The 25,898-nt window shown below is 55.3% G+C and overlaps 2 protein-coding genes across 2 annotated transcripts in view; both read right to left on the bottom strand.

Moving 5' to 3' along the window:
- Positions 1–69: 69 nt before the first annotated feature.
- On the bottom strand, positions 70–12,110 carry SELENON (selenoprotein N). The gene is made up of 12 exons (XM_063177631.1): positions 11,997–12,110; positions 9,916–10,033; positions 8,843–8,973; positions 8,233–8,445; positions 7,448–7,572; positions 6,357–6,494; positions 5,415–5,496; positions 4,365–4,553; positions 3,198–3,303; positions 2,324–2,436; positions 1,632–1,733; positions 70–1,305 (listed from the first exon to the last, which is right to left on the bottom strand). Exons 1-12 carry the CDS (start codon positions 12,108–12,110, stop codon positions 1,135–1,137), a joined length of 1,602 nt encoding a protein of 533 aa, XP_063033701.1. The 3' UTR covers positions 70–1,134.
- Positions 12,111–14,056: 1,946 nt separating this feature from the next.
- The window catches only part of MAN1C1 (mannosidase alpha class 1C member 1), a 49,824-nt gene continuing 37,982 nt past the window's right edge, over positions 14,057–25,898 (bottom strand). The window contains exons 5-12 of the mRNA XM_063177630.1: positions 25,380–25,474; positions 22,460–22,583; positions 20,691–20,784; positions 17,826–17,941; positions 17,431–17,650; positions 16,746–16,918; positions 16,069–16,184; positions 14,057–15,729 (exon numbers count right to left, since the gene is read on the bottom strand). Of these exons, the coding sequence (XP_063033700.1) occupies positions 15,609–15,729; positions 16,069–16,184; positions 16,746–16,918; positions 17,431–17,650; positions 17,826–17,941; positions 20,691–20,784; positions 22,460–22,583; positions 25,380–25,474 (1,059 nt within the window). The 3' untranslated portion in view covers positions 14,057–15,608. The remainder of the gene's footprint in view (positions 15,730–16,068; positions 16,185–16,745; positions 16,919–17,430; positions 17,651–17,825; positions 17,942–20,690; positions 20,785–22,459; positions 22,584–25,379; positions 25,475–25,898) is intronic.

Here is a 25,898-nt window from a genome sequence, read left to right as displayed (position 1 = left end):
GTGGGGACAGGGGAATTGCCACCACCAGGCTCCTCCCAGGACTGAAAATTAAAACTAAAAAAAAAAGGCTTTTCCCTTAATTTGATTTGGTCCAACACAATTGTGCTTCAGAGAGCAGAAAAAGCGTCAGCAGCCAGGGCTGGCTGCAGGCAGCTACTGAGGATGCTTTGTCCCTCACGTGTCTGTAGGAATTTGCCTTAAATCCCATTTCACTCAACCTTTCCTTCTCCAAATCACAAAATGATGCTCATTCTGATCCAGGCATTGGCACAGAGCAGGAGCAACTGCTTAGGGCGGCTTCAGATGAGGGATGATGGCTTCGTGTCTGAACAATCTCTTTGGAAAAAATTCCTGAAAATACCTTTTTGTACTGCTGGCTTTTAGAGCTGCCCAGTCCCCAGCCAGGTGAGGATCCCAGGGCACTCCCAGAGGGTACTTCATGTTCACAACCTGGGAGCTCAAAGCAGACAGGGACAGAGCAGCAGCTCCAAGGGGACACGGGGACAAGGTCCCAGAGCTGCTGGGGAGGGATGGATGGATGGGTGGGTGGGACACTGCTCACTGCTGTGTCCTTCAGCCTGGGAGCTCACACTGATCCTCAGCTCACCCCTCTGATGCCCACTCTTGCTGTCCCCATGCCACCCTCGGGGCACAGACCCTCCCTGAGCAAGGCCACCAGGTGCCACAGGAGCTCAGGGCTGCCACAGTGCTGTCACACAGACTGTCACTGTCAGAGCCAGAGCTGCCCAGGACGCCAGGCTGGCCCCAGGGGACAGCGACTGCCCAGGGCTGCTGGCTCTGTGCTGGGCACGAGTGTTTGGTCACGATGGCAGTGCTGTCCCTGCTCTCAGCAAGTCCTGCAGGCCAGCTCTGGGCCTGCAGCAGCTCCAGAGCAATGAGGGTGGGTGCACACCCAGGCAGGGGCACTGGGAGTGTGTTCAGGTATTTGCACTCCTGCAGAAATGTGTCTGCAGTGAGAGGGGCAGGCTGTGGAGCTGAACTCAGCTCACACCAGGATCCAGAGCTGGGACTGCTGCAGTTCAGCGTCTGCCACGGGGATCAGGAGGATTTGCTGTAACCAAAATAGATCTCTGGAGTCTTTGGCCATCTCAGGGGGGCATTCAGTGCCTGCTTTTAGGGCTGCAGGTAAGGTTCTGCTCTGTGCAGCCCTTCCTTCAGGAACTGGAGGTAAGTTGCAGTTGAAGGGTCTTCAAAATTGGTTGAGAAACTAAAGATGCTGCTTTCAACATCTTCAGGCTTCATGGAAGTAATGTCCAGGAAATAGTTGGCATTGATGTGGTGAACCTGGCAAAGAAAGATGAGAGGAGACTTCTAAGGGTCAGCACAATTCCCCACCCCTGCCTGGCCTGCAGCCAGCACAGAGGAGACAAGGCTCCAACAGCTCCCACAGAATATCTGATTCTTTCCAAGGGCTAATTCAGGAACCAGAATTTGGGTCTGAATTTCACAGTCAGAGAACAATGTGTGATGTTCCCCCAAGGGTGCTGACCCTTTGCTTAGGTTAGGAAGAAGAACTAAAACACATTTGTTTCAGATTTCTAGGCTCAGGGGCAGCCCCAGCTCTGGCAGACCCTGCAGAGAACAGATGCCATGGAGGAGCCCAGCCTTACCACCGTGCCGTTGGGGAGGCAGATCATCATCTCCACAGGGAAGTTGTATTTCTCCAGGTGCAGCTTGGCCAGTTTGCTGTGGAGCTCATTCTCTCTGTTGCTCTGCAGGGAGACACCAAAACCACACACTGGCACACCCCAGAAGTGGCAGAATGGCACCGGGGAGCCCACAGGAGAGAGGGAGGGAGCAGAGAGCTGCTTTGCAGGGCAATGGTACCTGGTACCACTCTCACAGGCTGCTTTCCCTTTCCCTCTCAGGCTCCCTCTCCCATTTCAGCTGCAGATTTTCTCCCCAGACAAGAGGCACACCAAAGTGTGATCCCAGCCCTTGCCAGTCTCCAGCTCTGTGACTGATCCCAGCTGACAGCACAGGCTCACAAGGGGGAAAGGCTCAGCCAGGAGCCCCAGGGCTCACACAGTTATTTGGTTATTTGGTTATTTGCTTGTCCCCTGGCCTGCAGGGCAGTCAGCTGGCTGATGGCACCAGAGGCCCTGGGCAGGGCTGTCTCACAGAGAATCATCTGTTTTAGCTTTAAACCTGGCACCAGGACAGAGCCAAGGGGTCACAGTGCCACTTCTCAGCCTGCTCCATCTGCTGTCTGCCTGGCCCCTGCAGCAGCCAAGCACAGGGAGGGCTGGGCACAGAGATCCCCCTGGCACCCCCTGGCACCCCAGCAGAGCGTGAGCCTCACCTGCAGCTCCTCCAGCTCCTTGACCAGGGACCAGCTGCTGATGAAGCTCTCGTTGAGCAGGGCGAGGATGGGCGAACTTTCCAGGACGGTTTCCCGGAGAGTTCGCCCCGAACCTGGCACGGGAAGAGGCACAGGAGGCTTTGCTGGGCTTCCTCAGGGCACTGCCACCGTGCTCCATGCCAGCTGCTGAGTGCCAGCTGGCTCTGGCTCCCCCAGCCCTCCCCACTGCCTTTTTGCTCCATTTCTGGCAGTTTTCCATGGCTTTTGCTCCCCACAGGTGCTGCTGGCAGAGCAGAGCCCAAGGCGGGCACAGAACAGGAGAGCCATGGCAGCCACCCCCAGTGCCACCCGCTGCTCGTGCCAAGCACAGCCCAGTGCTGAGGGCTCTTCAGGGCACACGGGACTGAAGAAACCCTTCCCCTCCTGCCCAACGTGGCACAGAAGCTCTGAGGCACTGAGGGGCACACCAGGACAGCCCCAAGGCCAGGCCTGGCTCTGCCTCTCCTGTGCAGGTGCCAGGACAAGGCACACAGAGCAGTGCCCCTTTCCCTGCCAACGCTGCCTCTCCTCTTCCCCAGCAGGAGAGAGGAAGGGGAGAGACCAGAGCCATGTCTCCACCTCAACAAAGGCACCTGATTCACAGCTTGTCTCAGACAGAGCTGGTGTGGCCACTGGGCAGCAGAGAGCTCATCAATAATTCCCACCCCAGCTCCCAGCAGTGATTCCCACTCCCAGCAGTGATTCCCGGCTCCCAGCAGTGACTCCCACTCCCAGCTTTGTCTGTCCAGCTCCTCCAGAGCCCAAACAAGTGGCTCAAGGTTTCCTGCTGGCCCCTGACCCCCCATCCCTGCAGCCAGGCTGGGAACACCCTCACCTCAGCAGGACTGGTCATCCAGGGCCCCCCAGAGCAGGATGGAGTGCACCAGCTTCTTCTCTGCTTGTGCTCTCTCAAAGGCTTCTGTGAAGGGCAGGTAGGAGACCTGGGGGCAGAGGGACAGCGTGTGGGACAGGGACACAACAGCCCAGCTCCAGCAGGAGCAGCTCTGAGGGAACCGACCCAGGGGGGACACACACAGAGCTCAGTCTGCAGCAGGACATGCAGATTTAAATCAGTGATAACTATGATAAAGTGATAACTGTGATAAAGTGATAACTGTGGTGGGGAGGCTGCAGTCCCCCTGTCCCTGTCCCTGCAGAGCCCTGACCTCACACACTGCAGAGAACACCTGCACCAGGGTGCCCAGGCTGTCTGCAGCCCCATCTCAGCTGCAGGGAAATCTGGCCTTGAGATATTTATTACAAAATCTCCTGAAACAGCCTGAGAGCTGGCTGAGGAGCCTGCACAGAGCTGCTCCATCCCACCTCAGCTGCTGGGAAACCTGGCCTTGAGGTATTTATTATAAAATATCCTGAAACAGCCTGAGAAATGGCTGAGGAGCCTGCACAGAGCTGCTGCAATCACTCCAGTGAAAGGAACTGATCTGAACATCTTGGCAGCCTGAAGGGACATTTGTAAGCTCGGGCACGAGGAGGCAGCCACCAAAACGTGTCCCTGCAGCCAAGGCAGCAGTGACAGGCAGTGGCCATCTGCTCCACAGCCTGCTGGCATGTTAAATGGTTTGGGTCACCCAGAGCTGTAAATCTGTGTCTGGCTGCAGGCTGCAGAGACACAGGCAGCTCGTGTGTTCTCTGCTGATAAGGAGAGCTTGGTCCAGAGGCACCTGGCTGCTGTGCCAGTGAAGCCAGAGCAAAAAGCATTTGTAAGCAGCACAATTACCTGGCTGCTCCGCAATCACAGCACAGCCACTGATAAGGGGCAGGAAGGATGAGCCTACACCCACAGTACAATCCTGACATGGAGAATTTGCTGCTGCCTGTGCTGCTGTGTGACCCCAAACCCCCTGGGACACCCTCCCAGTGCCCTGGATGCTGCTCAGGCCGTGTTCTCTGGACCCTGCTGGCCCTCCAGGTCACTGGGTGGCTCAGTGAGGACGATCTGCCCCAGATCAACGTGCCAAGGAGAGCCCAGCCCGTTCCTCACCTTCTTAAATGGGTACATGGCCACCTCCAGCCTGTGGGCTGCCTCCTGCCAGGGGATCTGCTGCTGCCAGGTGATCTCCTCAAACACAAACTGGATGGGCTCCCCCGAGGGGTCCCTGCTGGCCAGGACCTTCCCGTCCTCATCGTGGATCACGGAGGGCACCGAGGGCCCTGTGGATTCCAGCTCCATCTGCAGGGAACAGCCTGGCTTGGACCTGCTCCCAGCCCTATCCTGGTGCTCCAGGACAGGGCACAGATCCTAAATAACACCGTGCAGCTCCTCAGGAAGGCACAGCCTCATCTCCCACCTCCTGGAGCTGCACTTTGCCAGTGAAACACCAGGAGAGGAACTTCATTTCCCTCAGTGTGGCTGCACTCCCTGGGCTGGAAATGCACAGACTCCACGTTCCCACCTTCCAGTGCTGTGGGACACCAGATCCTTTCAGCCACCAGGACCTGCAGGGCTCACTGGCAGCTCTTGCTCTGTCACCAGCTCAGCCCTGGGAAGCCACGAGAGGGAGCAGCAGGAAAAGCTGCCCAGGAGCTTCCCTGAGGCTCTGCTACAGCTGGAATGATTCTGCTAAATCTGACTCCTGCCAATTAAAAATAATCACAGCTCTAGTTTAGGAGAACATGGGCCTGGTGAATTCAGACATTCAGAATTCTGCCTTATGTTTCCTGTCCCAAGAGCACAAAAAAGGGGAACAACCTCGTGCACTTTCTAAATCCAGACCCACAGTTATTCATACCCTGCTCTGGGCTCAGGGCCTGGGTTCAGCTCCTCATCTTCCCTCCTGCCTGTCAGGCAATGTTTTAAAAAAGGAAAAAGTCTCCAAAAGCTTAGGATTCAATCCACACTGAGGGAAAAAGGAAAATCAGAAGAGCTGCCAACGGGGCTGCAGAGGACAGACAGAGATAAATGGAAATTGCACTGCTGTACTGAAATGATCCAGGGAAAGCTCCAGGGAATGGGGTACAGAGGTTCCAGAGGTTTGTGGCAGCACAAACCCCTGAGGAGAAGCTGTCCTGGGGCACAGGACAGGGCACAGACCTGGGGCAGGTAGCCAATGTCCACCTCCATGTTGCTGCTCTCGCTTGCCCCGTAGAGCCACTCCATGTCCACGTTCAGGGACCTGCAGGGGAACAGCCAGGGCCAAAGCTGGGCAAGGGAACCCCAAACTGGAACCCAGGAGTGACCCAGGGCCAAAGCTGGGCAAGGGAACCCCAAACTGGAACCCAGGACTGACCCAGGGCCAAAGCTGGGCAAGGGAACCCCAAACTGAGGGAACATCCTCCTGCAGGGCCAGCACCAGACCCAGAGCCTCTGGAGATCTCCGTGCTCCCTGCAGCAGCCCAGGAACACCAATCCTGCTGGCCCAGGGCCCAGGCACCCACTCAGCACTCTGGAAATCGCACTCAACACCCCTGAGCTCTGTCAAGTGACAGGAAAGAGAGATGTCTTTGCTCCCTCTTCCTTCCCAGCACTTCACTCGCACATTCTGATCCTGCTGAACTTTTAAAAGTGTTTTTCTGGAAGCAAAAGGCTGCTGGCAGAGCCCAAAGTGGCTGCTGGCTGTAAGAAATGTGCTGACAGAGCCACTGGGGTTGAGTCGCCAGGGTAACGTTGTAATAGAATTTTCACTCTTGTCATGGGCAAAGAGATTTGAAGCTCCTTCCCCCTGAAACACTTCCAGCTCCCTGCCAGAGAGCAGGAACGAGCTGCTGCACAGCTCTGCACACAAAGCCTTAACCTGTGAGACTCCAAGCAAAAAGAATGTGTTGGAGGAGGAGCAGCAGGCTGTGCTGAACTCCACTGGGACCGCCAGCCCTGCCACACCCTGCCCGTCCCTCCCACAACCAAGGGACAGTTACTGGCTGTGAATCAGGCCCTGGATGTGTCAGGGATCCCCAGTGTTGCAGAAATGCATTTAAAGCAACTGCAGAGCTCAAATCTCTTCAGATTTTCCCAGAAAAGAGAGGGAAACAGCCGTACCTGTTGTTGGGAACGAAGAGCCTGAAGTCCCTGACGTGGGAGGAGTCCTTGGACAGGACAATGTAACCTGTGAACTGCCCCGGGGAGAACCAGAAGGGGAAGTTCGGTGGCTCGTTCAGCTGGAATTCGGCGTGGATCCTGCAAGGAGAGAGGAGCCATCAGCTGGGATCCTGCACTGCAGGGACAGCAGGGAAAAGCTGTCTCCAGGCACCTGAAACTATCAGCCTCAACTGGGCAGGAGAGGTGGAGCTTAAACAGCTTTTCATGGCACACAGTGAGGAGGGTGAGACTGGAACAGATGCCCTGGGTCAGGAGCACCTCCAGTATCCATGCCTTCTGGAACTGGGCAGCCAGGAAGGATGAAGTAATTTATCATTCCTTGACACACAGGGACAGAACAAGGCCTCTTTAGCTTGCTCAGACACATCACAGCTGTGTGTAACACGGTAAAGCGTGTAACAGCTGTGTAAAGCGTGTAACACTGCCAGTAAAACAATTCTGTGCACTCTCCACAACGGAAAGACACTTTGACTAACATAAATGTAACAGAATTCTTGCTAGCCAGATCCTCCCCTTTCAGCCAGGGGTGATGCCCTGCGTGAGGACACGGTGACACTGGCAGCACAGGTGACCTTTGGGTTGCATGAGGACACGGTGACACTGGCAGCACAGGGGACCCTTGGGTTGCATGAGGGCACGGTGACACTGGCAGCACAGGGGACCTTTGGGTTGCATGAGGACACGGTGACACTGGCAGCACAGGGGACCTTTGGGTTGCATGAGGACACGGTGACACTGGCAGCACAGGTGACCTTTGGGTTGCATGAGGACACGGGGACACTGGCAGCACAGGGGACCCTTGGGTTGCATGAGGACATGGTGACACTGGCAGCACAGGGGACCCTTTGGGTTGCATGAGGACACGGTGACACTGGCAGCACAGGGGACCCTTGGCTTGCACCTCCCTCCCAGCCCCACCACCCAGTGTCCCGTGGGACGACGCTGCAGTGCCATGCCCGCTGTGCCCTCTGCCAGGGCTCCCAGCTGGGGCAGGGCACGGGCTGGGGGTGCCCCCAGCCCCCGGGGCTCACCGGAATGCCACGCTGTAGTAGAAGCTGCTGCTGGCCTGGAGGCAGGCCACGGCTCCCTGCGGGGCGAAGCGCGTCCTGACGAAGGGGCGCGGGTGGAACATGCTCAGCAGCCTGTGGATGAGCACCTGTGGATGAGGGAGGGCAGGGGCAGCGTGAGAACTGCTCCTCACACGGGACAGGGACTGAGGACAGCAGGGAGAACTGCTCCTCCACACAGCTCCGAAGCAGCCCCCACCTGAGCAGGAAGGTCAGAGAACGGCCGTGATTTAACAGCCAGCTCAGAGACCGACCTAATCACGCAGCAAGGAGACAAAGCAAGGCACTGCTGTCACAAATAAATCCATCTTCCATGGTTCCTGTGCCATTGCCATGGGCTGCAGCCTTCCATCAGCCCAGGCACAACAGCAAACTGATGTGCAAGGCTGCCTCCAGCAATGCTTCAGCCTTGAAGGGGTGGGATGCACCCAGGGGAGGGGATGCACAGCCAGGCTTTACCTGCTGGGCACACACAGGTCCCCCCTGGCACCTGAAGGCTCACTTGGACACTGTCCCATCAGGAATGACCCCTGTCCTTTCTGAATAACCCTCTCTGGGAAAAGCTATGTTCCAGTCCCCCACAATTAAAGAAACAAGATGAAGTTACTCGAGTCAGCCCCATCTGGCTGTCACACACACACAGAGCTTTGGCCAGCTCTCAGTTTAGGTGCTCCTGGCTATACACTGCAGAATTCCTGCTTCTCCAGAAAACAGGGATGCACATATGAAATCTGAGTGTCATATCTCACCTCTTTGCCCTTGGGAGGCGGAGGGTAAAACCTGTTGTTGGAGAGATACCCAGTGAAGATGTTCAGCTCACTGGGAATGATCCACCAGGGCTCCCCAAGATCCAGATTGTCCTTAGGAGGGAGGAAGGCTTTGAACTGCCTGGCAAGCAGGACACTCATGGGGGCTGCTGGGGCCGTCCAGTTCCTGAGCCCAGACAGAGCCACGTGGGAAATCTGGGAACAGAAGATGCTGTCAGAGCCCACAGGAGTGTCCCAGTGTGCAGTCATGTCATGGATGCAGGGAGGCTTTGGAAAAGGGCGGGGAGAAAATGCATCACATCCCAAACTCTTCTTACCCCAGCAAACATTCTGTCAGCCCTCAAGAATGTGAGTAACAGAGCAGAGGGAACACGGCACGAGCAGAGGCAGCTCTGTTCCTGCTCCCAGCTCCCCAGGAAGGGAGGGTGCTCTGACTGGGGCAGGGCACAGCTGAGTGTGCTGAAAGCCTGCAATGCTGAGGGGGTCCCTGTCACAGCAAGGACCCTGTCCCCTCCCAGCCTATTCCTGGTGCTGTTCCCAGCCCCCAGATGTGTTTATCCCACAGTCTGGGCCCTCTGGGCAGGACACCTACTCCCAAGAAGCCATCCTTGCTCTTCGTCATCGTTTCCATGAGCAGGGGCTGGAACTTGGCCACGATGGACAGAGTCTCCCCATCTGCATCTGGTGTCTCCTCCTCTTCAGACTCTGACACTGGAGCAACCCCTGGGCACAAGGACAGGAATTCAGGCAGCTGCTTCCCCTCCCTCCCCTTTTATGCAGTTGTGATCACACGTTTATCCTGCAAATCCAGGAGCACTAGGGGTCTCCCAGCTGATCCCACACAGCAGAACTCAGACCCAGCTCTGGCTGCATGAATGAAGGGGAAGGGGATGAACTGGATGGCTTTAAAGTGGGAGGGGGTGGGTTTAGGTTGGACACTGGGGAGGAATTGTTCCCTGTGAGGGTGCCCAGAGCAGCTGTGGCTGCCCCTGGATCCCTGGCAGTGCCCAAGGCCAGGCTGGACAGGGCTGGGAGCAGCCTGGGGCAGTGGGAGGTGTCCCTGCCATGGCAGGGGTGGCACTGGAGGGGCTTTGAGGTCCCTCCCAGCCCAAACCATTCCATGATTCCCTGTTTCCCTGGCTGCAAAGCCCAGGCACGCTCACAGCCCCATCCCAGCACGTGCTGGAGCCAGTCCAGGAGAGCACAGCAATCCCTGTCTGTGTCCCCATGTCCTTTGTCATGCCCACACTCTCCCTGGCTGGCACCAGCAGAGCCACTTGCTCTGTGCTGACACAGCCTGCAGAGATGATCTCCCCCAGCTGCCAGCCAGGAGAGCTGCCCCAGCTGAATGGAGCCCTCACTGGTGCCTCTGGCCTGGCCTGAGCTGCGTTTGTGCCATTCACCCATCCCAAATCCCCCTTAAGCTCCACACAAAGTCACTTATGTACTTTGCTAGTCCAGCAGTAGGATCCTCCACCTTGTAAAAACTGCACTTTGTCACAGTGATGTCTGCTGCTTAAGCCTTTCCAACAACATGGAAAGCTTCACAGCCTCTCTTCGTGTAAATAAGACCCAGAAAGCAATAAAGTGAATGAAATATTCAGTGAGTTCAAGCTGTGTGTTCATGATGTTTGGCTCTGTGCAGGAAGGCAGACAGGAACCCACCTGTGAGCTTCTCAGCAATGGGTTTGAACTCCTCTGGGCTCAGGTACAGGTCCTTGTTGGTGTCCAGGGAGGAGAAGAGGAACAGCCCCTCATTCCCCAAGGACTTCAGAGCCAGCTCCTGGTTTGGGAAGAAGAGGCAAGAGAGATTTCATTGGAACCTCCTGCAGGAGCCCACTGTGGCCCCTCTGGAGTTAATCCCACCCTTCCCAGCACATCCAGGGAAAGATGAACGGCCCTTGGCAGGGTTTGGTGCTATTTGCAACGTGTCCAGGAACTGCTGGCACGAGGACACTGAACCTACATCTGCCTGAGTAACTCCAGCTGAACCATTTGCTCACGTTCAGAGCCCTTTGCCAGAAAAATTCCTCACTTTTTCCAGCTAGCTCAGCCTAAACCTGCAGATCTGGGAGCACCTGGAGGCGGTGGCTGCTGGGATAATCTGACGTGCAAATAAAGGCAGACAAATATGTGAGTACCACATTCCTAAAGCACAGAGGGAGTGAGCTGAGCCCTTGGAATTAGAAACCTCCACTTGTAGTGGGATCCACTCCAGCATCACTGCCCTGCACTGGTCAGTGCCCCTCTAAAGCTCCAGACTTGGAGATGGAATATTTTGGCTCTCTGCTCCCTCAGCCACCCATCAGGGAGTCACAGAACCCACAGCCTTCTCCAGAGACTTACACAGCACCCCATCTGCTCTGTGCCTCAGTTTCTCCCTCTGACAAGCCCCCACAAGGCCCAGAAGGGCTCTGGAAGCTTCCACACATTTCCACTCCCCAGTCTGAAGGCAAAGGGACAACTTGGAGGCAGAGCAAGAGCTCCAGGTTGGTGTGAGAGGAGGGAGGGACACAGAGCAGGCAGGGCAAAGCCCTCAGTGCCAGCCAGCCCTTGGCACATGCCCCAGGATCCAGCAGCTTGCCCTGCCACCCTGGAGAAGGCTGGAGCTGGGAGCACAAACGCTCTGCATTCTGCTGCTCTCCATTGCCTGCAGCACCATCCCCAGAGCTCCCGAGCCCGTTTATTTTCCATCTGTTGCCTGCCAGCCTGAAGCAGCACTAATGCAGCCTGGAAGGCTTTGCTCCCATCAACTGCAGCTACAAAAGCACTAAAGAGCCTTCCAGGGCACTTCCAGGGCCGAGACTGAAATAAACTGGAGCTCAAAATGAAGATGTGGATGAGGACATGGCCAAGGACAGGAAAAAATGAACAGAGATGTGTTTTCATGCACAGGGACAATGCACTGTGGACTGTCCACAGTTAACCTGCTTTTATTCCCTGAATGAATGGGGATGAGCATCCTGGGCTCTGGAAAGAGGTAACAGCTCTGCTGAGCGCCTGGCTGCAGGTGCTGACACATCTCCCTCAACCCAGTGTCCACCTGAACCCCCTCAATGCCTGGTGGTCACCTCAGCCTGGCCATCTCAACCCGGTGTCCACCTGAACCCCCCCAATGCCCGGTGGTCACCTCAGCCTGGCCACAGCCACCTCAGCCCCAGCAGCCACCGATGCCTGGCAGTGCCCCAACACCAGCGACACCTTAACCCCCGTGGCCTCAGATGCCTGGTGGTCACCTCAACCCCAGCAGCCACCCCAAGTCTGGCGGTCACTTCAGCCTGGCTATGGCCACCTCAGCCTCCATCGATGCCTGGTGGTCATTCCAGCCTGGCTATGGCCCACTTAACCCCTCACCGATGCCTGGTGGTCACTTCAGCACAGCTATGGCCACCTCAGCTCCCACTGATTCCTGGTGGTCACTTCAGCCTGGTTATGGCCACTTCACACCCCACCAAATGCCTGGTGGTCACTTCAGCCTGGCCGCAGCCACCTCAGCCCCGGTGCCCACCGACTCCTGGTGTCTCCTCAGCCCCGCTACAGCTTCCCCAGCCCCGCTACGGCTCCTGGTGCCCCCTCAGCCCCGCTCCGGCTCCCTCAGCCCCGCTCCGGCTCCCCGAGCCCCGCTGCCTGCCCGGTGCCGCCGCCTCCCCTCACGCAGCCCGGCCGGGCCGCGCCCGCCATTCCCCTCGCCCCGCCCGGCCCGTCCCCGCCCCTGTACCCGGTACCCGGTACCCGGTGCCCGGTACCTGCTGCCGCGCCGCCTCCGCGTCCCGGTAGTACTTGGCGGCCAGCAGCGCGGCCAGCAGCGCCAGGGCCAGCGCCAGGCGCGGAGGGGCCGCTCCGGGCCCCGGCCCCGCCATCGCGCCGGGCCCGCGCCGCGGAGCCGCCATGGCCGCCCGGCCGGGGGAGGCGTCAGGCGGCCGAGGAGGGGCCGCGGGCCCCGCGGGGAATAAAAACCCCTTTTTGTGTTAAATCACCTCCGCTCCGTCACGGGAAGGGGCTGTGTGGTGTTAAATATCGGCACGCGTTCAGGGAAAAATGTGTTTTAGTGTTAAATGAGCGTCGGTGCGTCTGGGAAAAGATCGTGTTAGTGTTTAAATGACCGGCGCCCGGTCAGGGAAAAATGTGGTTTAGTGTTAAATCCCAGTTAGGGAAAAGTTCATTTTAGTGTTAAATTAACGGCACTTGTGAAGATAAAACCACTCTAAATGGTGAATGAGCGGCACTTGTTCAGGAAAAAGCGCTTTTTAGGCTGAAATTGCTGTGAGGGCTCTGGGGGGATGAGCCCCATCCTCTGTCTCCAAGGACTTTTTCTTTATTATCCATGGGATAGATGGGTGTCTGTCCATCCTCATATTCCCATTTTGCCCTTAATTCAGCTTTTCCCAGAAAGAACAAAAACCCTGGACTTGTTCTGCATTTCCCAAAGCCGTATCCTGCACTTCTACTTGGCTATAGCTGACGAAAATGGGTATTTTTTTAATAAAACAGGTATCGGTGGGTTCACTTGCAGTGATTCTGCTGAGGTTTGAGCTCTATAAATGGGAATTAGGGGATGGGAACGACTTGGCAGCCCTGGGGTGATGGTGCTCAGCGTTCTGTCTCCAGTATCATCCCCACATTTTGGGTCATTTTTACCATCATTTGGGTCACATTTTGGGTCATTTCCCCCCCAAGCTTTTCAACCTCCCATATTTTCAGTGTCCCTCCCACAGCCGTGGCGTTGCTGTCACATTGTCCCTTAGCGGTGGCTGGGCCAAGACACACAAATTTATTATTTAGACACACAAATTTATTATTTTAACCCCTCCCCACACCTCATCCTCCCGTCCTGCTCCAATCCCCCACAGCCGGGGAAGATTTCTGCTGCAGGGCCAGCACTGAATGTTTGATCTCTCCGAGGGAAGCAGGCAGCGTCAGCCTTTAATCCTTTGAAGGAAGCTCTGCTGTATCCTAAGCCTGCCTAATCGTTTTTGTTTTAGGTTTAAATAACTCTGGAGATGGAGATGAGCGAGAGCATGACCAAGCCATTAAGGGAGGGAGGATGAGGATGGGACCAGCAGAGGAGCCCACGGGGATTTTTGTGATTCATGCAGTGAAAATTCCTTCTGCAGCACAGCAGAAAACTCCCCTGGAACTCTGCTCCATGAAGAACCCGAATGAAAGAGAAAAGGTGGAATAATTCAGGGTGCCTGCTGCTCTTTGAAAGAGAACAAGCCTCTCTGGGTTTGTTCTGGGGGCTGGGATTACGGCACTCATGAAGAATGTTAAATATCCACACATCTGCTGTGGGGCCCACCCAGGCACACCTGGATCAAAGGGAATCCTAAAAATAATAATAACAGGGAAGGTTTCCACCCAGCAGGAGAAACGATCCCAAGGTTTCCCCTTGGCCAGAACAACTCCTGGTTTGTGCTGAGCTGCAGGAAACTTCCTTGGGAGGTGTGGGATGGTGCCACTCACCTGTGAGAAATGGAAACCAGCCATGGAGCTGTTCCTGAAGGAAACCAGAACCACACTGTTTGTTCTGAGGGTTTAAATTCTGCTCCATGTTACTCCAAGAGCAGGTCATTCTTATTTAAGAAATTCCCTTAATCCATTATCAGAATCCTTTGAGCTCCAAGAGCTCCCCATCCCCAAATCTCCCGGATAACACAGCTCACTCCCAAGATGTTTATTTACCAACAGCCATTCCTCCAGGCCAGGCTTAGCAGGCAGCAGCTTTATCCCTGGGATAATGCTAAGTCCCCATCTGACAATCTTATTTCTCTCGGGGAATTACAAAGGCAGGAATTTAGAAACAACATTTTCTGTTTTCACAACTTGCTCAAAGCAACTTTATTTTCCCCCAAGTTGCTGAATGAACCGATTGTCACGAGGCTGTCACAAGAATGAACAAAAATAAAAATGTTCCATCCCCCGGGGCCACAGAGCTGTGCAGTGATCAGAGGGAATCTGATCCCAGATCCAGCATTTAACAGAGCTGGAATTGCTGTCAAACACTGTCTGGATTCCCCTAGAAATCAACTTCTACTGCACAAAACTCTCCAAATCCACTCTTTAAATCCAGTGCTGTCTCATTCCAAGCATGGAGTGACTGGTCTTTTACAGGATCAACCCCAACAGGCTTTTTATTTTACAAGACTTTTATTCTGTTTCACAGATCTGACTATTACAGCAGTAAAATTATTACAAGTGACTCGTAACATTTAGTTCCAAATAAAAGTAGAAAAACACCAAAAAAAAAAAAACAAACCAACAATAAAAGGAAAGTTAAATGAGATGTGATGGGTGGTAAATGTGTTTTAAGAGCACAGAAAAAAAAATATAAAAATACATCAGGAGCAAGGATTTTGGTTTAGTTACAGTTGTGACACCGCAGAGTCACAGAATGGCTGAGGCTGGAGGGGACATTGGGGTGGCTCTGTCCCAGTCCCCGCTCAGGCAGGGCCACCTGGGCCCCAGGGCTGTGTCACCTGAACCCCAGGGCTGTGTCACCCCTGGAGAGGTCCAGGCTGGAGCTTTCCCCCCTCCCTGGTGCCCTCAGGATCCTGAACTCACCATCCACAGCCCCTGCAGCCTTGGATCTCGTTCTGGGCTCAGCAGAGCCCCTCTGTTGGCTCCTGTGTCCCTTGCAGGAGGAATTTCTCACTCCAGGAGCCTCCAGGATTGCTCCTGAGTTACCTCTCCAGCAGGGATCAGGGTGGTTCAAGTCCCCCCCCTTGAAATCTGTAAATTCCAGCCTGAGGCTGCTCCTGTGTGTGCAGGGTCTGATGCTCTCATTTCCCAGTAAAACATCACCTGTCCCTGTCCTGCCTTCACTCCTGAGCTCCCAGCACCTCCTCACCATCCCCAACAATTCCAGCTGCTCTCCCAACCAAGGGCAACTCCCTCATTCTCCTGCAGAGCCCCCAGAGCACCAGAAATCCCAGAACACTGAGAGCTGTTCGCTGGAAAGGTGATAAATCCAAGAGCAGACAAAAGGCAGAAATGAACCGGAGAAAGGAAAGGAGGATGTGTGTGTGTGTTTGTGTGTGTGTAAAGTCTATTTTATGGCAAACTTCCAGTCCTTTGGCCACTATAAAGCAAAATCAGCGGATTTCATATAAATTCTCTGTATAAAGGAATGTCTGTGAACTGTGTACAGTATGGCCCAGAATAAACATCTCATCATCAGCCTAATAGAGCTCCTCACAGAGGAAAAGAAGGTGCTTAGTCATGGTTCATCTTCCCGAGAAAATCCTGTCCGCAATTGGACTAGTGCCCCAAAACACCATTTCAGGAACAGCAGGAATTCCTTCAATGGAAAGGAAAAGCAGAGTCTGCCCAGGCTGGGCCAGCAGGAGCCGGGCAGGGCCTCAGGGCTGCCCTGCTGCCCTCAAGTCCGTGTGGTTGATGGGCAGGGGGTGAGCCTCGGTGTTGAACACCCAGTCCTCCAGGGACAGCACGTCATCTTCACAGAACAGAAGATAGAGGTACCTGCAGCACAGGGACACACAGGAGAGCTTGGAGGAGCTCAGCGGGGCTCCAGGCAGGCACAGGCAGCAGCATGGCACACACTCCCACCACCTCCCTGCACATCCCCACCCTGCCCAGGTAACCCAGCCCTGGCTCCCAAAGATTGGCAGCCTTGCCCAGTTTCCCCCAGAATGGGTGGGCTTGGAAAGATCCTGAAAGCTCCCCTGGTGCCAGCCCCCTGCCCTGGGCAAGGACACCTCCCCTGGGAAGAGAAGACCTCCCCCTCATCATCTGAGGCTCCTTGGGCAGCTGCTGCAGGAGCTGTGCTGCTCGGGAAGGCCCCTGGGAGCCCAGACTTACTTGAGGGTCTCTGCGAGGAAGAAGCTCTGCTGCATGTTGTCGTGGGTGGGCGTGGTGGTGTACACGTCCCGGATGCCAGAGAAGCCAGCCTCCACCCTGCAGTGCTTCTCCAGGGCCTGGGGGGAGAGAGAACCCTCAGCCACCCCAGCAGTGTGGGCAGAAGCAAAAATCCACACTGGAGATAACCCTGAACTGAGGCACTTTGTGTATTCCTGCCCCACTGCCCGTGGGTTTGAGACCCTGCCCCATTGCCTGTGGGTTTGAATCCTGCCCCATTGCTCACAGGTTTGAGACCCTGCCCCATTGCCTGTGGGTTTGAATCCTGCCCCACTGCTCATGGGTTTGAATCCTGCCCCATTGCCTGTGGGTTTGATATCCTACCCCATTGCTCATGGGTTTGAGACCCTGCCCCACTGCCCATGGGTTTGAGATCCTGCCCCACTGCTCACGGGTTTGAGAACAATCTGGGTCAAAAGAAACTTTCAAAATCACCCAGTTCCACCCCCCAGCCACAGACAGGATCACCTCCCTCTAGACCAAGCTCCCCAGAGCCCCATCCAATCCAGCCTGGAGCGTTCCTGACCCATCTCAGCGTTTAACACGGTTTCAATAATTCCCGCTCCTTCCTCCACAGGAACACAGGAACCCCCAGAGCCCCGGGCCCTCTGCAGCCTTACCTGGACCACCTCCCAGCCCCAGTGCCGGTACTTGGGCTGGTGGGTGAGCCTCCAGAGGTACATGTAGCTCTCCACCACCTCGGGCCGCAGGATGTAGTAGCGCTCGCTGAGCCGTGTGGCCGTGGCCTCGCTGCCCGCGTCGAAGCGGAACGCCTCGGGGCCCAGCTTGGTGTCTGGGGACAAGCACAGCGCTGTCACTGCCTGCCAGCACCAGCAGGACACCAGCCAGGCGCCCTCGGGCTGCTCAGCACGCCAGGCTTTGCCCAAGGCTTGGCTGAGCCTTTTTTCTGCAGTGCGTTGGAGAGAAGGGATCGGGATGGTGGTAAACCAACTGCACTGGTTTTATAAACAGAAAATCAAGGGTATGTTGGTCTGTGGTGAGGAATCCCAGTCTCTTGTGAGCACCGTCCAGCACTCAGATCCCTGCTTTCAACACCAAAAAACTGGTTCATGAGGGTGCTCAGAGCAGCTGTGGCTGTCCCTGGATCCCTGGCTGGACACTGGGGCTGGGAGCACCTGGGACCATGGGAGGTGTCCCTGCCATGGGATGGAATTTCAGGTCCCTTCCAGCCCAAACCCCCCTGGCAGGGCAGGCAATGCGTGGGATGGAATTTCAGGTCCCTTCCAGCCCAAAGCCCTGAGGCACAGAGCCCCCCTGGCAATGGCCCCGCTGCAGTGCAGGTACCTGAGCGTGTGTAGGACTCGTGGCAGGTGCTGGTGATCTCTGCTGCCAGCTCCATGTGCCTCTGCCTCCTGTCCCCCGCGCTATGCTGGGCCCCCAGGGCAATCATGCCCCCAGAGAAGCAGGCCAGGTGCCCCATCTTGTGGTCCAGGATGCCGCCCCTCCACTCAGCAATGTAGGTCAAGCCTCCCGCAGACTTTTTCACCAAATGCTTTTCTATTGCCTAGAGGGACGAAAATCAGCATGTCAAGAGAGTGGACAGTGAGTAAAACTTACTCGGTGTTAGTCAGTGGCAGGAGTGAGTACCAGGGAAACCCAGAGGCTCATTCTGAAGGTCTGAACCCTTCTCATGAACCATGTCCCCCCCAAAAACCAGGGAGCAGCAGCTGGCTCCTCACCTCCAGGGCATCGTCGTACATCTTCTTAGCTTCAGAGTCCTTCTTGTCTGACATCAGCCAGGATTTGATGAGATATTCATAAAAGCTGTCCCCGAGCCCCCCGATGGAGACGTGGTCTGTGGTGGGAAAGGCAGGAAAGAGCTTCAGGTGCACGGCAGGCAGCGAGCAGCTGCCTCACAAAGGGGAAACAATCTCGTCCCATTTAATGCCCTTGCTCTCTCCTTCCCCTGCCCAGCTTCCTGGGGAGAGCCTGCAGCACTGCTTTTCAGAGAGGAAGAAAGGTGGAAAGTGCAATCAGGAGAAAAATGTTCTGTCATTTTCCAGAGCATTAGTGTCCCTTAGCAGAACCATTCAGAGGCCTTATTTTACAAGTTATTTATCCTGCAACGTGAAGATGCTTCCTGTTTATGGAGCCATCATCATAAATCCAGCCTCATAAAGCAAAAGCAGCGGTGGGTACTGAGGGATTTCCATCTGGATGGAGCCCCTGGGAGCTGTCTCACCCCTCAGGAGAGGAAGGAGAGGTGTTTGGATGCCACAGAGCTGCCAGCAAGGGGCTGGGCACACACTCCTGGCTTCTGCCATTTGTATTTCTGCCTCACGGAGGGACTCTGAGCCCTGGAGGAGGCTGGGGCTTGCTGGCACATTAAAATGATAAAGTCAGGTACGGAGATGTGCAGTGCACGTTTCCCTCTGCAGAATGGAGATTTCCCAGGCTGTGTGCTCAGAGCAGCCCTGCTCCGAGGGATTGCAGAGGGAAAGGGGCCTGGCAGCTGCAGGTTTGTGCCTGGGGGAGCTGCTGGATGCATTTACAGCTCCAAACCCTGCCACAGGGGGAACAGCAGCTCTTTACAGCACTCAAGCACTCCCGTTTTTAGGAGAGCAAGACAAACGGCCCTCCCTGGGCCGAGCCATCCTGTTAATTAACAAATTAACAGTGTCCCCCCGGCTCTGCCCCACCCTCATTTCCCAGCTCAGCTCATGCAGCAGGTGTTCAGAGCTGCTCAGGTTTTTGTTTCCCCTCTCCTTGCACACAGATAAAGTCCCGAGGCTTATTCCAAATGCTGAATCCTCCCCAACAGCCACGCATCATCTTCCCGACCTGGAGAGCAAACATCCCTGCCGCAGTGTGTCCAGTGATCCAGGGAATAATCCCCAGCAAAACAATGAGATTAAACACCCGGCTGGGAGGGCAGGGGATTTGCAAACACGGGCTGCCTTTAAAGAGCAGCTCTGTGATCCTCAGTGTGCCGTTCAGAGACTCACCAAAGCTGCAGAACCGCTCTCCGTGTGGCAGCTTTGCCTCCCAGGCACCCTGCATCAATAAATCCACTGCCCCCAGGTAACTGCTGCCCTCCCTCAGCCTCCCCACGGCTGAGATTGCCCATTCAGCCAGGTCAAAGATACACCTTTTAAGAAAATCACAGCAATTTCAAGGGAAAACAGCTTCCTGCAGAGAGAGCTTTAATGGCCAGAGAGAAAATGAGAGCCTGGCCTCTCTGGGGAGAGGCTGCAGGTGCCTCCCTGCTCTGTCCCCATCTGTCTGTCCCCAGCAGCACTGGGGGTGCAGGAGGGGCTGCTCACTCTTCTCCCTGCCTGCAATATGGGGTGAGATCCCAAGGTCACAAACAGCCTGTGAGAGTCTGTCTGGAACCAGGAAATCTCCAGGCATCTCCTGTCCCAAGCAATCAGAAACTGCTTTTAATGTGCTCTGGAAAGCACCACCAGGGCCCCTCTCTGAAAACACAGATTAAATTTGTGGCAGAAGAGACAGAAAACAGAATTAAATTGGTGGCAGAAGAGATGAGGGCTTCCTCCCAGCACCAAAGGGCAGCTCTGGTTTAATGGGACAGCTGTGACCATCCCAGGCACTCTGCTGGGAGCAGCCCTGCCAGCTGAAGGTCAGGGATTGCTCAGAGCCGGGGCTCTGTCCCTGCCTGTGCCACCAGAGCCACAAAAGCAGCACTGGAGAGCTCTGGAGTGACCCAGCCCAGCAAGGAGTGCAATGGGGACACCAGGAGCTGCAGGACTCAGAGCAACCTGCCTGGATAACAAATGTCACCCACTGACAGCTTCAAACCGGCCTCTGAAAGAGACTTTTCTCTGGCAACAGCAAATCCAGCAGCCAGAACGAGCAGATCAATGCCAGAGCAGAGAGGGGAGGTCACAGATGCTGCAGAAGTGGCACCTCCTGCTCCCGGCACAGGGCAAACTCCTGAGGAGGGGCACAGCCTCCTCCCTGGGTGCCACCACAGCTCCCTGCCCTCTCCAAGACCTTCCCTGGTCATTGCTCCAGTGCTGGGCTCCCCACGGGAGAGAAGCAAACATCCTTATCTCATCCTGGCTCTGCAGGGCTGCCATGGAAACAGCAACAGGAATGCACAGGAGAATTCCTCCCTGCATCCGAGGGGGATCCAGGGCTCCTCCAAGCCCTCTGCAGGGGAACCTCACCGTGCTCCCCATGCAGCTCCTGCGCTGGCTGCAGGATCCCAGCCTGGGCCGGCTCCCACCACCTGTGGGATGAGCCCCTGTGCAGGGAATGCCCTGATTCTCTCTGTGGGAACACTCAGAGGGACACTCTCTGCAGCTGGGACACTCAGCAAGGTCCCAGTGCAGCTGGGACACTCAGCAAGGTCCCAATTCTGTCTGCAGCTGGGACACTCAGCAAGGCTCTGATTCTCCCTCTGCAGCTGGCACACACAGCTGGACACACATCTGGGAGGGTAATGGGCACAATTCCTGCGCTGCTCCCTGCAAAGCCTGGCTTATCCCCTGTCCCCCAGCCTGGCTGCTGTGCCAGGAGCCCCTGGGGAAGGAGGGAAGGAGGGAAGGAGAGGCTGGCATGCTGCAGGCAGGGATACTTACGCTGCACCCAGCTCCCCGTCACCGGGCTCAGGAAGTTGGGGTACAGGCCCTGGGGCTTCTCCACTCTGCTGAGCACCCTGCGGATGTTCCTGACCTGCGAGAGAGCACACACAGCCTGGGGTTAATGCCCTCCATCCCTCCATCCCTCCCTCCATCCCTGCCCAGCCCCCGGACACAGCTCAGGGAGGGACAGGCTCTTATTTCAATCCTTATCTCAGAAATGGCTCAGGAAACCCTGCAAAGCCCCAGCTCAGCTCACTGCCGTGGTCCAGGTGCAATCCTGGGAGACTTTGTCCTTCCAGTACCTGGAAGCACCTGGCACAGTGCAAGTGTCCCTGCCATGGCAGGGCTGGCACTGGTGGGGCTCTGAGGTCCCTTCCAAACCCAAATCTGATCCTGTGCTTGGGGATCTGGGTGGAAATGGGAGATGTGAGCCATGCCAGGGGTGATTTTTTTCCATGATCCAAAGGGAAAGGAGTGGCAGGGATGAGTGACTCACACGGCACTTAAATTCACCATGTGGTCACTTAATGTGATGAATTGGGGCCTTTAATTTCAACAAGAGACAGTTCCCTTAATACCCCAGAACAGCCAGCACTTAACTCTCTAAAGCCTCCCTGGGTTTCACCCCCATTAAATCCAACAGGCCTTTCCCTTAAGGGACCCAGTTAAATTCCATGCAGCATAAATATTCTATTATAACCTACAGAGCAGCTAATTTGCCCTAAACCTTTTACAAAATCAGACAATTTGCACGCCAAAAGCTGGCTACAGCCTTCAGCCAGTGCTTCCAAGGAAGCTGCCAGGCTCCATAATATTCACTTGGAGTTTGGGAGCTTGGCATATTCATGACAGGTTTGAATAAAAGACACAGATGGGCTTTAATTCCTGCTAAAATCACCCCGGTCCCAAGCTGGGAGTTGATCTGCTCCCCTGCAGGAATTTCCCACAGAAATTGTTGGGAAGTTGCTGTGGGCTCTAACAGCCCCCACCACCCCACATTTCCCTCTCAGGGTGGCTGTGCTCCATTTTCTGTGCACACACCAGCCCAGGAGAGTCCCTCAGAAAGGTTTTGCCTTTTTCCCTCCACAGGTTTAGGAGGAAAAGAGGAAAATTCCTAGGCTGGGGACAGAGGTTTGCCCCTGGCTCAAAATGCCACAGTTTGAACCCAGAATGAGGATGCAGTTCTGGTTTTTAGCAGAGCATCCCCAGCGTTTCCTCCTCTCTCCCCTCCCTCCATTGCCTCACCCTGCTCCCTTTCCTGGCCTCTCCTCAGCTGCCCCTCCCTGGCAGCAATTTGTCATTGTCCCTGTCCTCAGGAACCTCAGCCTTGTCTCTGTTTCACATCACCAGCCTCTCCTGATCTCCCCACAGAGCTTCCAGGCTTTCCTGCTTCCCTTCACCCTCTGCTTTCCATCCCCTCCATCCCAGCTCCACTTTGCTCTCCCAGCTTCTTCCTCCTCTTTTTTTATTTTTTCCCGTCTCTCTTTCAAATCCCCTCCTCGTTTCTCAGCTGACAGACCTGCACTGGACACATCCTGGAAAAGCAGAATTTTTGGGGTTTTTTTTGGCAATCCTGTCAGTTTGTATCCCACTGTGGCACTCTGGACCAGCCCCATTTCCCTTTGGGTTCTGCCTGGAACAATCCGTGTCCCTCAAAGCAGGCTCCTGAGGGATCTGCAAGCGCCCTTCTCTGGGTAAAACCCACACTGGGAAAGCCCCAGGAGGATGAAGAGGCCACCCCAGAGAGCCAGGCTGGGCTCACTTGCCTTTTCTGCAAACACTGGGTTGCCAGAGAGCTCGGAGAGGTGCAGGAACTCCAGGTGCAGCGTCCCAAACTCTGCCAGGATGCTGCTGCCAGCAGATGCCCAGCCCCAGCTCCAGCTCATGCCACTGCAAGGAGAGAAAAAACTCAGTGCCAGGAAACAGACAGAGCCTGGGGTGAGCCTGCCCAGGGGTCACTGGGGCATGGAAAGGACTCACACACACAGATCTGGGACAGACACACAGATTTAGGACAGACACACAGATTTTAGGACGCACACACAGAGATTTAAGACACACACAGATTTAGGACAAACACACAGGTTTAGGATACACACAGATTTAGCACACACACACATATTTACGACTCACACACACAGATTTAGCACACACACACATATTTACGACTCACACACAGATTTTAGCACTCACACACAGATTTTAGGACTCATACACAGATTTTCAGCAGCAGTTCCAGTGGCACTGAGCTGTGATTTTCCAGAGGTTCTTTAGGACTGGGCTAACACACAGGCTGCACAAACTGCATTTCTGTGTGGGAGAGGAATCCCTCCCGAACAGCTCAGCTGACAAACAGCTTTGGAGGAGCACTGCCACCCTGCCCCACACAGACAGTTGGGATAAAACATCCCAGGACAATCCTGGAGGATGCAGGGTTGGCTGTAACCACAGCAGCCCCTGCGGGTGCTGCCCCAGAGCTGTGGTGGCCCCAGTGAGTCCCGGGGAGGGGACAGGGACAGGTGGGGGTGACACTAGATGGCGCCGGGAAGCTTGGCTGGAGAGAGAGAAGGGTTTGTTGTTTACAGAGGTTAAAACTAATGATCCTGAGCACGAAAATAGAGAAAAAAAAAAAAAAAAAAAAAAAAAAAAAAAAAAAGAAGTTTCCCTCGCTGTGATGGAGAGGAAAACGTGGCAGGTCCCGATCTGGCCGTTTGGTCACAGTGCCCAGTCCTGCAGAGCTGCTCTGCTCTCCAGCAGCTCAGAGGAAGCCACTGTTTAAAGGACCTTGGCCTCCAAGGGGAAGGAACATGCCCAGAACCTCCTTTATCTCCCAGATAAGTGGCTCTGGAATGTCAGATCGTGTCCTTCCCCCGTGGGGATCCAAAGCAGCAAAACCAGTGGCAGGTCAGGGGAGAGGCCAGGAGGGGATGCTGAGGGAAAATGTGGAATACAGAGGGTTTGGGGAGGTGTGAAGGAAAGGGCTGCAGCACAGGGAGAGCTCACAGGGCAGAGCACAGAGCAGAGCACAGGGCAGCAGTGAAGCTGTGGCAGGAGGGAGCAGCAGGATGGAAAGCAGGAGTGTGGGACGGGACACACAGGCAGGAGACAGCAGGCAGCCACAGGAAACTCTTCAGCAGAGAGGGGACCCCAGAGGAAGAGGTGACAGCAAGAGATAAAGGCAGCTGTTGTGGCAGAGCTGGGGGGGGTGGCTGTGCTGGGCCCTGGAAAATGAACGTGCAGAACTGACTCAGTGCCAAGGGGGGTTTTGGTTTCAAATTTCTGAACGTCCCTTTTAACCCAGCCCCCAGGCTGCCACCAGCAGAGGCCCACACATGCTGCAGGACCCTCCTCCTCCTCCTTCCGGGATGCTGAGGTCTCTCTGGGATTAGCACATCCTTGCAAAAGCAGAATTGGAGAGAGAATTCCTCGTTGCAAAACCCTTCTGGGCTTTGTTCTGGCCCTGGTGTCTGGGTCAGTGTGGTGTCACAGCCTCCCCTCACCCTGCCCTTGCACAGTGAGTGATTCCCATTCCCAGCTCCCTCCATGCCTGCTCCTAAATCAGCTGCCACTGCAGCCCCAGAGCAGAGGGGGCTCTGCCATGGCCTGGGTGTTCTGTCCATTCTCCCCGCTCTCACTCAAGGTCATCAGCAGAACATTTTGGGAATGTCTGGGCAGACCGAGGCTGCTTCAATTGTCTTCACAAAGGGCAGGGGAGGGTTTGGCATTTCTGTGAAAGGTTAGTCTATGCAGAGCCTTTATCAGGCCCAGAGCAAGCAGGATGTCTGTGCTGTAAAAAAGGACAATTACAGAGCTGCTGGTGGCTCCAATTTTCCCCGGGATCAGGAGCACATCAGACAGCTGAGGGCTGACAGTGATATTTGAGCAACGCAGCAGCGTGAGCCAAATGTTTGCAAGTCTTTTGCTTGCAGAGCCAAGGAGGAGATTTGGGCTAAGGGCTGGAAAATGACTCTGAGGGTTTCGCAAGAGGTGAGGTTGACAGGCTTTGTTAACCCACATTTCCTGCAGCCCTCACCCGTGGATTTGTTTGGATGCATCAGAAGCAGCAAATCCAAATCCTGCCTGGCTGGCAGGGAATTGTCAGCCAGGAGAGGCAGGAGCAGCAGGGCAGTGCTCTCTCTGCTGCCAGACCTTTGGCAGGGAGGGACTGACTGAACTCAGCTGCCTCCCTGGCCATGAGAACATCACCAACCCCAATTCTGGCTCTGAGCAAGGACAGAGCCTGGCTGAGGGCTGTGTGCTGTGTTCTGTTTCCCAGCACCAAACCTGTCAGCCAGTCCCATCCACTCCCTCGCCCAGTTTTCCCAATTTTTTAAATCCATTTTTCCTGGATGAATTCACATGAAACTAGCTGGGCACACTGCAAAAATCCCTGCCATGAGCAGAGCAGAAAATCACCTTTCACAGAACCTGAGCGTGAGGAAAATGCTCTTGCAGCAGGGAGCCCTGTCGGGAGGCAGAGGAAGAAATGTGCCCAGCCCCAAATTGATGAATAAAACACAGCTGGGTTTGCCCTGAGTCACTGCAATCTGTGCCAGGGTCTGAGCTGGCAGAGCAAAGGACCTGGAGGAATCTGCCCTAGGGGGGACAGCTCTGAGGAGCTGCTGCTGCTGCCCCTGCTCCTTCCCAGCCCCAGAATAAAGGAAATGCAGCTGAGGCTGTGCTTGCCTGCCCAGGTTGATGACTCCACGGGGGATGCCAGTGGGGGTGTTGAAGGCTGGCAGAAGTTTCTCTCCAAGTTCCAGAGCTTTGCTTTTGAACACCTGTTAAAAGGGAGGATAAATATTTGATGGAAGGAGTCACAGAGGATTCTCCCTCATCCCCTTTTCCAAACACACAGTTATAAAACACTGGAGGTGCTGCAGAGCCCCTGCTCCAGGTGTGCTGTGCCCTGAACAAAAAATCTGAACCAAAAGTCTCACTGAACTTGGGCATCTCTGAATTTCCTCTCAAATCTGCACTAAAGCAGCACCCAAAGCCTCAGCCTGCACCAGAGCAGCTCACAGCAGCACCTGTGATCTGAGCTGATCCACAGAGTGCTCCCCAAATCCTTCCCACTCCCAGCATGGCAGAGAACAGAAGGATCTGAAATCAGAAATCCTCCTGGGCTGAAGCACTGCTGCATTTACAACGTGGGCTTGCCCAGAGTTTGTTTTCATCTCCTGTTGTAAAAAAACATGATTTGCA

Source organism: Melospiza melodia, chromosome 27, assembly GCF_035770615.1.
Source record: "Melospiza melodia melodia isolate bMelMel2 chromosome 27, bMelMel2.pri, whole genome shotgun sequence".
Lineage (NCBI taxonomy): Eukaryota > Metazoa > Chordata > Aves > Passeriformes > Passerellidae > Melospiza > Melospiza melodia.
Note: the sequence above shows the minus strand (reverse complement) of the source record. Positions and strands in the feature narration are given on the sequence as shown.